Source organism: Dermacentor silvarum, chromosome 4, assembly GCF_013339745.2.
Source record: "Dermacentor silvarum isolate Dsil-2018 chromosome 4, BIME_Dsil_1.4, whole genome shotgun sequence".
Classification (NCBI taxonomy): domain Eukaryota; kingdom Metazoa; phylum Arthropoda; class Arachnida; order Ixodida; family Ixodidae; genus Dermacentor; species Dermacentor silvarum.
In genome coordinates this window covers 180,353,067-180,366,589 of record NC_051157.2, presented here as the reverse complement: position 1 = coordinate 180,366,589, position 13,523 = coordinate 180,353,067, and the positions used below count along the sequence as shown (strand labels likewise).

Sequence of the window (13,523 nt, the reverse complement as noted above, 5' to 3'; positions counted from 1 at the left end):
GTGATGTCCAAAACTCAATGTTTTTTCAAAATCGCTTCCGCCACTTTCAGCACGAGCACGCAAAAGCATAGCCTTTAAGATTCGCACTTAAAATCTAGGGAACGTCACTCTATGAGGCGTTAAAAACGCACGCGTACCATCATCATCATCGGCCACACTCAGGCACTGCTCAGGCAGCTCGGCGATTGGTCGATTCGTCCTTGACGCTGTTGACGATTATTCGAATTGTTCGGTTGCCGCATGTTGCGTGCGGAGTCGTATTGAACACACGTGTATGGGCCGATAGCTTTTACCATCTGACAGCGGCACTTGTAGACGTGAACTTGACCATTTTGGTCACGTTTGTATCTCACCATGGAGAACATGGCAGGACTTCCCGAATTAAGGTGAGCACGACAGCCGTACTTGACGTTTGGGGCGCGGCGCGTAAGCTGCGCCCAAGTTTGGTGTTCCTACCGATAGTAACGTCTTCTTGTGTCACTGCGTGCTTACTTTGCTGTTAAAACCGAGTCGCGGAGGATGGCAAAACGTCTTTACCACATAATGGCGGGGCTTTTGCCGATTCACCAGCTGAGCTGGCTTTCTAGCATGGTTGGCCGCTGCGACGTTGTCACGAACGCGTTCGTGAACATTTTGACGCGCCCGGGCAATAGCTGTCATTCTTACGCCTCGCTTCACTCGAACGTCGAGGTGGAGCATAAATGCGAATGAGGAAAAACCTCGAGCAGACCAGCTCCGCAACGGTCGAAAATCGCGTCGTTGTGCCGGTTCCTGCGTTGGCCGTTGAGCAGTTTCGAAATTGGCGGTTACGAAGGCCAGTCCGGAACCCTAACCACCTGTAAGGCATTTCCATGGGGCGCGCGCAAAGCTAAATGACAAAGCTACTCAATACGGATGTCTGTAAAGTATTGAAGATTTAGGCAAGGGTCTGACGTGTGGATTTTCTTTATTTTCCTTGCATGACGCTCAATGAAATAATGCTAATAAAAGCGAGTAACAGAACATTATGCAACGCTAAATATATGCATAACGCATTTTTTTTTTCATTTGTCATCCAGGTAGCTGCAGTTGCCTGACAATGTGCAGCAGACTTGAAATTGCTCCAGCAAAAAACAAGAAAAAAGAAAAAAAAAATGAATATGGGGACAGATTCCATGCAAAGGCTAAAACACGAACCGTCCTCCTTCCAGCTTTGATCCACAGTGCACATAACACACTAGAGCATGCTACATTGTTGTGATCTACACATGATCACTCGCACTAAATTATTGTTTAGACACTGCATTTGGCAGTGCCTAAACAGATGCCTATTTACAAAGGCAGTAACTGCGTCCTCTCATTTGATTAAGTGTAAATTGTTGGAGCATACTTGATATAATAGTGGCACCACCTTCATTTGAACTGGAAAGTGTTACGTCGCTCTGCCCTAGCGACAGTTTTCTGATTTTGTCTGGAAGATATACACAAGGGGTGGGCAAATGGTAATTTTTGAGATCAAATTGAAATTGAATGAGAGTCCAACAGTGCAACCAGCGAATCGATTATTGAGTGTTTTTTAATAATTTACATATAACAAACAGCCGTTCTCATGATTCAATCAAAATGATGATGATGTCCTTAAATGTTCCACATTATCAAGAGTTTTTTTATTAAAAGTACAAATTGAGCATTAGGAACAAACAAGCTTCTGGTTGGTTTGCTTACACATTACTCTTCAGAGAGTGCAAATGATCGCTGCATAACCAGAAGTAGCTTGCTCCACGATGTAAATTCTCATACTTTATGCCCACACCATGACAGTAGGGATGAAATTTATTGTACTTTTGTTCCAGTTACATGTTTGATTGCACTTAGTTTACTTTCTGAAATGTTCAATAACTATTAGAAAAATATTCGTGTTTACATTTAGTGACTATTTCATTTGAAAATCAAATGGGACATTGTTCGATTCATTATTTGATAGTTTCAGATATTCACGTCCCTAGTATACACAGATATTATTGGGCTAACCAAGCTGCCTTTCTCAACTCAGTACATTTACTCATTAGTCCGGACTGTCCCGCTAAATTCGGGACAATGATAACCCTATGGTCGGGTACAACTTAAGAAGACGGGAGAGGCCCCACCCAGATGACTGAAGCGCAGCAGCCGATTTCCTCCACGACTATAGAAATAGTCCCGCTGATGCGACTCGCCCCAGCTAGAAGCGTGGGCTGCCATGTACTCCGTCGGCGAGGACACCGGCAGTCCGGCTCATGATGCAAATCTTTAGTGCGTGCCCATTGGTGGAGGCTCCCATGCATCCGCCTTTGAGGGGGCAAATGCTGCTGCTTTCTAAAGTTGTACCCGACTATAGTTCAAAAGCAACGCAGAAAAAATATTGGTCTAATGTTTTGAGCGAGAAAACCATTTGTGCGATTCTGTGAAGCAAGGATTAATTACTACATATATGTGATACAGAGTGCAGTTGTGGGCTATGTGGAAGGGAACAGAAATTCGCTTATTTGCAGGCAGAGTGGGATGTGTTTCCAGACTATACTTTTTCTTTGCACCCTTATTGTGATGAATATGTCAAGAAATGAAAATGCTGTCTATGTCTGCAGTAAATATAGTAGGACATCTGCCATATTCAAAGAGCTAGTGGCAGCAGCAGCGACAGATAACTCTAGTAGAAGGAGAAACAACCGTTTCTATTTGTGTCAAGCTCCTAAAGCCTAGGCAAGCGTTTTCGCATTTAGTCATGCTTGCTAAAGGGTCTGGTTGAGACATTGTAGCTGTCATTTAGTCAACCAAGGAATCGGTCATAAAATTTCAAAGAAAGTTCTTGTGGCATTTGGAGCAGTGAGAAATGCACTCTATTTTTTACATTTTGGAGTCCTTTGAACAGCTGGGATATATTCTTCTGGGTTGTCTGCAATTAAAATGCGTTCCTGTATTGGTCACAAAGTATTATCAACTGCATGGTGCACAACATGATGCGTAACAATTTCCTCTAATAAAATTACTGTTTCCTTGGGGAATTGATACTTCTCTGACGAAAGTGAAGGCTTGTATAATTTTATTTCAGGAAAGTAAAATGTACGAGCAGGAAAAGAGATAAGGGGGCAGTACAGAGGGACACTAATCAGTATAGACTGACAATGTATACTTTGAAAATTATATTTTTGTTAATTTCATAGTGATTGGTTGTTTATCAGAACACAAGTAAAGTTAAGTTTCTGCTTTCTTTTTTTTTTCTTTGCTGAAACTCCTGCACAGTTTACATCTCTTGTAGGCGTTCTGGCTCAGTAAAATCCTTGAAACTTGATAAAGTTCAGATTTTGGCTCGTCTAGAATAGTCTAGTTTGTCTTTACCAAGAAAATATTACCCAGGCCCAAGCAGACGTTATCATCGTTGATGTCACTGATAGTGCGAGAGCTTCAAGATCGTGTCGCCACCCTTTTTGTCTTTTCTGGATAATTACACCTTTTTACAAAGTAAGAAGGTGCAGTTTTTTGCTGTTGCAGAAGCGTAACTTCCTAATACAGCACAAGTTATTAATCTCTTTAGTGGCTCTTTATTTAACCCCTAAGTGCTCTTGACAACCTAATATCGTCACGAGCTATTGCTACCTTTTGGCTTATGACGACCCCACCCTGTCATTAATGTTTCGCACTCTCTGAATTACGTGAGATGAGAAGAAGCTGTCAAAGGGTGTTTTTCCTTCCACAACATAATGTAGATAACAGCAGGTGTTCCATCATCTGCGCTGTCAAGGGCACACACGATGTACTAAGTCATCATTATAGAGGTGCTGCAACAAGTGATGCCACAGTGCGGTGTGCTTTAGCCTGACTTGTTTCTTTCTGAATGCAGAGAACAAGCAAATCAACAAATCTGTGAAATGGTGAAAACGAAAGTCAATGAGTTGACAAGTATATGGTCCGATGTGGGCATCAGTTACGAGCCCACGCGAAGCCGGCTCGAGCGGACTCGTGCCCACATTGCCAACCTGTTGGACCAAATGCTCGAGGGCGAAGTGGAAATGCGGGAAAGGTTACTTCGAAACATCACAGAATTCAGCGATGAGCTGCAGAAGCTGTCCCTGGAGCTCTCAGTTCCCAACCCTGCGGTAAGTTCCAACGTAGCTTTGCTGCTTCCTGAAGGACCACCATGGAGAAAGGCATTTAGATTGCTGCAATATCCTTTCATATTTCTATTTTCATTCCTTTGACATATAAAATATTGATTGCTAGTGGGGGGAAAAAAGTTAGTGCCATTTCACGAACGCGGGTTATGTGCAAGCGTATGGACGCTGTGAACATGCACAGCGAGCACCGTGGCGTCGAAGTACAAACGGAAAGAGTGCGAGCGCGGCGATTCTCTTCTCCACCTCCAGGTGCCTTCCTCCTCCGGCGACATAGTCTCGCCGATTTGACAGGCGGGGCATCTACGCTTGCGCATAAAATAAGGGCCAGACTTTCAGTTTAGTTTTAAGCCAGAACTCCAGCACCAGTGCCTATGTGTAATGTCACATGGCGTTTTTCACTGGTCGATCTGGAGCGGCCGCCGAAATCCTGGAGCGAGCGCGCGCAATTCACCAACCCTAATCTGCTAGCGGAGAGCGAAAATGCTCCGCGCTGGATCGTACCGGAAGTTTGCGCACACACGTCACAAAAATCGACTTCCGCTCTGCATGTTTCTATGGCCACCAAGATCATCGTCCCCCAGCGAGCGGAAGTGACGTATCCTCTCGTCCTATTTCCGCCCGAATCCGCGCCTCGGCAGCAGAGTAAGTGAGAGCGATCCGGTGCAGAGCGAGTTGATTCGAAACGACCAGTGGAAAGCGCGAACCCGCTCCAGCTCAACCAGTGAAATTCGGATTCGCAGCCGTGGAGCAAAAAATCCTGCTCCAGATCGACCTGTGAAAAACGCCAACAGATTTCAGTTCTCTTTTTGTACTTGTGCTGTTTTGGTGCCCATGAAAAATAGTCCAAACTTTGTTAGGGTGAGAGTTTGCTTCATCTAGAATGAATTGTATTTCTTATTTGTTAGTGAACAGTTGAAGCGTCACATTTTTTACATTACATTTTTTTTCTTTTCCACTTGCGTGTCCAAGCGCTCTAAACACTAGATAAAATACTGCCAAGCTACCAGAGTGGAGTAAATCGTTTACTGTACTATTACTAATTTCTGCAGAGCAGTTTTAGTACACCAATGACATGTTGCACGATGACTATTAATGACACGTTGTGCAGGCACATACGAAACATCCTATCCTTGTATGAAAAGTGAACTACAGTGTTCCTGTTACGTGCATTTTTTACCCTTTCCGTGTTTCTGTTTGTATGTATGCATCTAAATAACTGCAAATATGTTATCCTTGTTGCGTTGTGTTATATTGTAAACTGATAAATTTCTTGTTATACTTTTCTTATTCTGTAGCATTTATTAGTGTATAACTTTTACAGTACTTATTTATGCAACTGTTTCGTTCATCGGACATTTGTAACTTGCCCAGGTGCAAGGGGTGTGAGAGCCAGTGTTTTCTCCCACCCTCATGCTGATCGAACATGAATTAAAGTGAATTGAAATTGAAATAACTCGGGAGGGGACGAAACACAGCATACGTTTTTAAGAGCGAGCACTGTCATACATAACCTTATTCCAACCCAGCGTGAACAAATTTTGCTGTGTGGTGACAGTGTCGATGACTTCAAGTCTGGCATCTTGAAACAAGCTTTAGTATAATTACCGCATTCTATATCTGCCAAACATTTCTCAATCTTTTTTGGAGTGAGATGTACAATATATGTGGATACTGCTTTAAGCAGACAGGAACATGTGCTGTCAATCAGTGGTGTCATGACAAGGTGGTGCAGATATGTGTTTCTGGCTCACCATGATATAGAAATGAGCATAGCCACGTTCCGGTTTCCTAATACTACTTAACCTAATATTTTCTTTTTGTCTAAGAGATACGCTAAATTAGTCGGTACAGCTAGAGCTTTCCATTTAAATGTTGGCGGTTAGAAAATTGATTACTAGGCAGCGAGGGGAATGTCAGGCTTCGCATTTGCTGCCAACTTCAGGTGCTGGTCAGTTTAATGTTTTCACAGATTCCATGGTGTCTCTTTGCGTTTGGTGCGTCTTTGTATGGGCATATATTGCACGAAAAGGTGCAAGGTTGTTTCTTTGCTTCTCAATGCCGCCTAGTACTTCTTGATTAGTGAAGAATCAACTAGCGCCAACCAGCAAGGAAAATCCGTAACATCAGAATGAGCTGGTATAGTAATCTTAAAAAGACATTGCCAGCCATGTTCTTGCGTCCTTTCCGGTTGATCGAGCCCCTGCTCGTGGTGAAACTGACCTATTAGTGATTGCAGATTTGGGAATTACTAGTGTAGCTTAGCATACTATTTCTATATCCTTGAAGGAAAAATCTTTTTCGTCAGTTTTCTGCTCCGTAGTGCCTGTATAAAAGGAAATCCATGTTAATATATATTGAACTGAATCAAGCTCCATTTAAAGCTTACTGCTCACTGAACCACGCTGCCTTAAAACGTGTTAGTAGTAGTCTTCAAACGGATCGAATGCAATCTGGTAGTTGGCAAGTTGCCTTGAGGGGGCAGCCGACAAGTGGGCCAATAAGTTAATGGCTGTCTCAGAACGTACGGTTATTGCTGCGATTGAAGTGCTGTTCCATCTATGCTGCCATGGCCATGACAGGTGCTGGTTAACTCTCCCTGGGCTAATCTTATACGGGTACACAAAAAGCACTGACACGAATAACCAAGGAAGTTGACTGTAGGACGGCCGTCGTGGTAGCTTAATGGTAAAGCAGCACACATCCAAAGTGCTATTCCACTGAACACCAATGCAAAAGCAGATATATGAGTGTACTGAACACAAAACAAAATTATTTTCAGCCAGGTTTGCAATTTCAAAGCACATTTTAACATGCAATTACGGTGCCTTGAGCACTGGTGTCACATCATTTAACCTTTTGCTGGTTGATACCTGAAGCATGGGCAGAGTTTGATGCGAAGTTTGTGAACTGGTGCAATGAGAGTTAATCTAAATACCCTACAGAGCACAGGATTTTGACATTAAGTAAGAACGCACTGGATGTGTTGATAAGGCTGTCCAAACCATAAACTGTTTCAAGTGCTTGTAGTATGAAGGGCAACTTCCAGCAGGTCTTAGCGCATTGCACCGGTATAGGATATAGCAGAAAGCACGTGGTCGTAACACTAAAATCTACAGGTACAAGCTGCGAGAATGACGACACGCACGCACACGCACACACACAGATACATACGTACATACACACACACATACATACACACACAGATACATACATACACACACATACATACATACATACATACACACACACATACATACATACATACATACATACACACACACATACACACACACACACACACACAAAGAACTGGTCTGTGTTGGTCTGTCTGCGTGTCGTCGTTTTCAGCTGAGGACTACTGCCCTGTTCTGTGTCCAGATTGTTCTCTTTGCAGTAAAACCTTTCTTGGAAAAACAATGTTTATGCCTTCTGTATACTGTCCGGTGTAAATAAGACTTCAACTGGGTCTATTGGTACAACAGTAGAAAGGACATGGACGAACGAGTTCATGTCCTTTGCACTGCCCCGTGTAAGTAGGCTCACTCTTGATGTTTCCACATCTGTTCTTCCTCAGATTGACGATTCTCTCACGATGCTCGAGAAGGAGAATGTCATCCGGGAAAGGCTGGAACAGCTTAAACAAATCAAAGGGTTCCGCAAGCGCGAACGTAAGAAGCTGCGCTCCAAGGAGTGTGAGCTGTGCACCAAGCTGGGCATGCCAGCTCTGGCCCTTTCCAACGCATCCACTCCTACCGAGAATGACCTACAAGAGCTGGAGCAGCACGTGGCTCAGCTGGAACGAGAGAAGGTTCGTTTTTTTTCTAGCGTCGTGGCATCCAAGGGCTGGGTCTGCAAAGGCACCTTCTCTGTATGCGTGTGAAATTGCATAGGCAATACTGCAGGCATGACGTGTCACCCAGTGTTGGCTGTCTCATGAGCAGGAAAAAGAGTAAGTCTAGTGGCAGGTTTCTTTACAGCACAGTTGCTAATGAGTCGCTCACCAGTTTTGGCAATTATTAACAGACAAGCGCAGTGCATCACTTCATGCTTGCAATGTATTGCGCCACGGCGCACTGCGAAAATGACTGAAATTTCATGCTAAACCCCACGTGCCCTTTCTCGCTCGGGAGTCTCCCTCCCAGCCAGAGAGTGAAGGCTGTACAAACAAATGTAATCATAAAATGCACTCCCTGCAACGTCGCTCATCGTGGCACGGGATTTTGGTAAACCATCCAGTGCAGGACACGAAATGCTGCCACTGCAAGTGCACTGTGCAGAAAAAAAAAGGAACGAAACAAAGAGAAGTAAAAGAAACAAGTGGCGGTGCTTATTGCGTGACGTGGCGCATTCCCTCGACTCCAGCATGGCAAAAGGCAGGGAAAGAAATATGCTTCTTGACGCTAGTCGAGACACTGTAGGGAGTCTGTTACCATTCTCACTCGCCTCCTGGCGGTATGGTAACAGGGCCTTCGGTATCTCCTATGATAGTTGAAAACTTGAAAAGTTCTTTCAGTGAAACACTCCCTAGGCAGTGCTTAACTACTTCTAATGTATGAGGGAAATTTGCAATAATACCTGGTGAGAGCGCCGTCAACGTTTTCGTTACCACTAGAAACTTGCTCATTTTAAGTGCTTTTATGTCTTAATGTTTTTTTTTTCTGTCTCTTACTAGGCAGCAGGACGTAATTTCCCTCAATAAATCGGGCAGCAACTAATACAAACACCTTTGATAGGATTCCGAGCATTGCCTGAGGCGTGCAATATCTTGTTCCTCTTTCCTAGGAAGTCAATTTTGCTGAATAGTTGCAACACTAGCTGTCTGCACTACTTAGCACCTGTCCCTTTGTTAAACACAAGGAAACGCTACGTTCTCGGCTGTATTAAAGGATGCACCTCGATGTTGTTCATTTTGTATGTGAACAATGGACTACACAAGAACAGGATGCATTGTATTTCTCGTAAAGCAGATATTTCAGCATACTGGCACTTGTGGGCATGCAATTTGGCTGTTCAGGAATAATAGCTTCCTGTATAATTACAGGAGTCCAATATGGAGCCTAATTCTTATTATAGTCAAAATTCAATATAATGAAGTTGTACTTGCAGCGAAAAACTTCGTTATATCGAGAATTTCATTAATTTAATAGAACTAAGATGGGGGAAATAAAAATAGTTTGTTACATCGCGAATTTCGTTAAATCAAGGTTCGTTTTATCGAGGTTTAACTGTATAGTAATGGCTAAAGAACTTTGTGCTGTGTATTTAGAGAAATATTGTGAATTGGTCCTCTTCTGTGGGGAACGTGCAATGCAGAGGAAGTACTATGCAACGGTCAGTTAGTTTGCCTAAAAGCTGCTTAAAACTACAGAAAAGTAACCTATACAGGTTCATCAGAAATTGCAGCTCCACAGTTAAGGGAAAACATGAAGGCCCAGTTGGTGCATAATTGACATGATTAAAGATTGCAAGACTCAAATACACCACGAAAGAAAAAACAAGTGGACACGGGCATGCGCTTGTCCCGTGACCATTTCTTTTCTTTTGTGGTGTTTCTTTTTTCCACTCTTTAATCATGTCAAGTAAAATTTGCAATTTAGTACTGCCGAAATTCGTAAGAATGGAGATCGAATGGAAGTTTTATGCTGTGCTAGTGTAAACATGAGCTTTTCTTTGCATAACGCTCGTTCCATAATGCATCGTTGTCTTTTTAATGTTACCAGTCTGTCACATCAGAATTCCTCATCCCATGTGCCGTGTGCTACATCACAGAACAGAACTACAGTGTAGACCGCTTATAACGTAAGTCACCGGAGTCGTGAATACCCGCATATAAGTGGCACCGCACTACTATAACCAAAACGATTTTCAAGGCCTGGACGTATGCAAAACATGTAGACCAAGCAGCCGCGCGTATCCGAGAATCGAAATGTGAGACTGGGAGTTTTGCATCCGTTTAAGTTTACGAACGTTGAAAGGTTAATGTCCAAGTACCCATGATCTTCGTATGAACCAAAGTAATAATAAAAAAAAAGTCTCAGTTTCGCCCGAAACGCGAAGCATCGATTGCGATAGCAAATTAGTAAAGAGCTATAAGGAGTAGGGGTAGTAGTTTTATCGGCTGCATAAACTTCACACATTCGCTTACTAACTGAATTAACAAGCGTGGTGTCAACGCGCACAAGCAAACATGAATAGACTCGATGATCGCAGACAACCACTGTCAATACGCGGGTGTGGGGAAACGCGGCCGCCACACCAAGCAAAGGTTCGTGCGGTCTATCGCTTCAACGGAAACTGAGCGGCGTAAGCACAGCGCATACAAAGGTCAGAGCCGTGTGGAGATGGCTTTCAAGATACGGTGCGCGCGACAACACCGACAGCCGGCACAGGCGCGAATACATTTGTTGGCAGAGTAGAAGCTTACCACTACGGCGTGCCTCATAATCAGATCGTGGTTTTGGCACGTAAAACCCCATAAATAAATTTTTACATAACAGAACTTGTGCAGTTTGCTTTGCAACATTGTCGTAATAGATATGGGCATTTCTCTGAGGTTTCCTGAGGCTGAATTGACCAGTTCCCCTTTATCCCGTGCCGTCCAGAAAAGAGTCGTAGGAAGTAGTAGGGTTCAAGTGATGAACAGTGAGAAAAGATTACGTCTTCGAACAAAGCTCTGATGCGACAACTACCCTTGTTTTACCACTGCTGACCATCCCATATTGTCACAAAAGCTGTAGAAATATCTCCAATTCCTCTTTAGCTGCACTCAGTGCTGTAGGTAAATGGACTCTAAAAAGCAACGTTAATGGTACATTTAGCATCTCAAGATCGAGCGCATGGAACATCTTTCTAGGGTGCCAAGCTCCTGCTTGGAAGGCTCAGTAGTGCTCTCACCTTGAGCCTAGGAGCACAATCGTGATCTGGCGCAGTTCTGGTAATGTGACTATCCAGGCGGGATCTCCCATGGCTGCATTTGGCTGTTGTCTGTGCTCCTGCAGGCCTTGTTTGTCCACCACATTTGAAACAGAAGCACCGACATGTTTACAACCTGCAATTCCTATTGTTTCCAGGCTGTATGTTTGTCACCGGCACGCTTTCTCTAGCTTCAAACTAGAGCGTGCTTCGCGTCAGTGATACGAATTTTAGAACAGCAGTAATCACCTGAATGGTAGTACCGTGAGTTAATTCAGACTCGCCAAAAATTTTTTTGAAAAGCCGGTTGTTAGTAGAGGTGAAAATGAAAGGCACGTTTTCGCTCTGCAAATGTGCCCAAACTGCAGCGTTAGTACGATCGTACATCGTTGTGAATTCAGAAGTATTTTTTCAGTTATTTGGGCTGCTTTTGCTTAGCATGTTTTAAAAATCGGTAGGTTGAGCTAATAGAATGCAGTGTAATCCTTGTTTATAAACCATTCGCCAGTTCAGAGCAGATTCGTTGGAAATCTCGCAATGTTATGAACAGCTAGCATGAGAAATTCAAGACCTTTCAGTAGCTTTTTTCTTCTATGGCTTACTCACAATAAGACCATCATTTCTCGTATTCCGAGGACGTAGTTTACCAGTTGAACATTATATTACATTACACGTCATTACACGTCACCTAAGCACAGAATGTTACCTGCAGATGTACACTACTGGTTCAGAACGAAGTGACTAGCTCTTGTCTTGGAGGACTGCAGTTCAGATCAATGCAGAACATATTTTATATTTAATCTGAAGCATTTCCTGCCTCTTACCAGGCATATGTTATTCTAGGTTGGCAGGTTACCATCTCGCCTCGTGGTGCCTTTTTAGCAGAATAATTTCCTGTTGAGTGGTCACATTCGAACCAGGATGTTCAACAGCACAGCAGCCCATTAGGCCTCAGAAGCATGCGCATCGCGTGAGAAAAAGTGGCAGTTTCACCCGAGAGGCAAAGCACCGACTGAGATGGCAAGGGTTAGTGTTGCGCTTGAACTTCTCGGACAGTGTTCCAACTATACGCAGGTCTAACGCGGGTGCGCCAAAATTTCTGGCACTTTTAAAAGGTTTAACACGCCATGCGTGTAATGACATCGCACGGGTGCCACTGCACTGCCCCTAAGGAGTTGCGTCATTAAAATTGCATGACTATCAGATTTGAGCAGTGATATTCTTTTTCACTTTTATTATTTCAGTCTGAGAAGATTTAAGATAAAAGTCGTGCACTGTGAATGTTATATTTGCTGATATTTGTTTGTTGGTTGCCATTCTCAAAATTCTTTGGAATAATTTAGTCGGGAACGTAACACCTGTTATGAGGAATTTTAGCGAATGAGTAGTGTAGCAATATATAACCAGCATATACGGCATAGGTAAACATATACAGTGTAGACCGCTTATAACATAAGTTGCGGGAGTTGTAAAAATCCGCACTATAAGCGGTACCGCGTTATAACCAAAGCCAACTTTTTTCGGCTTTTGCTTATGCCAAACGGGCAGCCCACCGTTCAAACAGAATTTATTACATATTTCACCCACACACACATGCAACACAATCACAATACAGCACAGAAACCAAGTTCTCCTGACAAGTGCGGCATCACCGGAAGAGCGCTGTTTTTGTCTGGAGACTGGTCTCCACGTGCACGCCCACGCTCCCACTCCTGAAAAAAAAAAGAAAAAAAAAGAGCGCGCTACCGTTCTACCCCGCATTCCGTGCACCCTGATTGGACGCTGCTATAGTGATCAAAACACGCGCCTTCCTTCCTCCAAAGTCTCCTGCCCTTCTCCTCCTTTTTGTTTCGCTTTTCGCCGCTGGTCTCCACGTGTGCGCCCACACTCCGACTCCTCCGCGTTTGTGCGGCAGGCAGCCGTGCGGCCGTTTGGGCCGTGCTCAACGCCTCCTAGAAAAGGCCGTGCTCTGTGCACTGTTTTCATGGTGTCGCGCTTATAAGAATCGTGCTATAACCGGTATTCTGCTTCTCGCACCTACGCAATAAACGGTCCGCCTATACATTGAGTTCTATGGGAGATATATCGGTGGTAAAAAAAACCCACGCTATAACCGGTCCCGTGCTAAAAGCGGTTACGTTATAAGTGGTCTGCACTGTAGCATACATATACCAAAATATATGCGGAGCTGCGCAGCAGCGAAAATTTGCTTGGAGTGTCCATATACAGCAAGACCTCGTTGATACGATCCCATTAAATACAATTTCCCGGCGCCAACCTTCACCATCAAGAACGCAAAGATATCTTAATACAGTTACGCTTACTTTTTACCAATTCATATGTTCCCAAAAAACGGCCTTTTGACACCAACGTTCAGTATGTCGCCAAACTGCGATTATGTGATGTTTTCCGGTCACTAGATCCTATGTAAACAAGAAAAGGCGCAAGGCGCATGCTGTCGAGAACAGTAGCCGCCCACTG

At 43.7% G+C, this 13,523-nt stretch overlaps 1 protein-coding gene across 2 annotated transcripts in view; it reads left to right on the top strand.

Annotated features, from left to right (window-relative positions):
• Nucleotides 1-232: 232 nt before the first annotated feature.
• Nucleotides 233-13,523, top strand: part of LOC119450790 (protein regulator of cytokinesis 1-like) — a 61,714-nt gene continuing 48,423 nt past the window's right edge. For both annotated transcript variants that reach the window (XM_049666244.1, XM_037714288.2), the window contains exons 1-3: nt 233-386; nt 3,857-4,112; nt 7,705-7,938. In XM_049666244.1, coding sequence (XP_049522201.1) covers nt 355-386; nt 3,857-4,112; nt 7,705-7,938 — 522 coding nt within the window. In that variant the 5' untranslated portion in view covers nt 233-354. The remainder of the gene's footprint in view (nt 387-3,856; nt 4,113-7,704; nt 7,939-13,523) is intronic.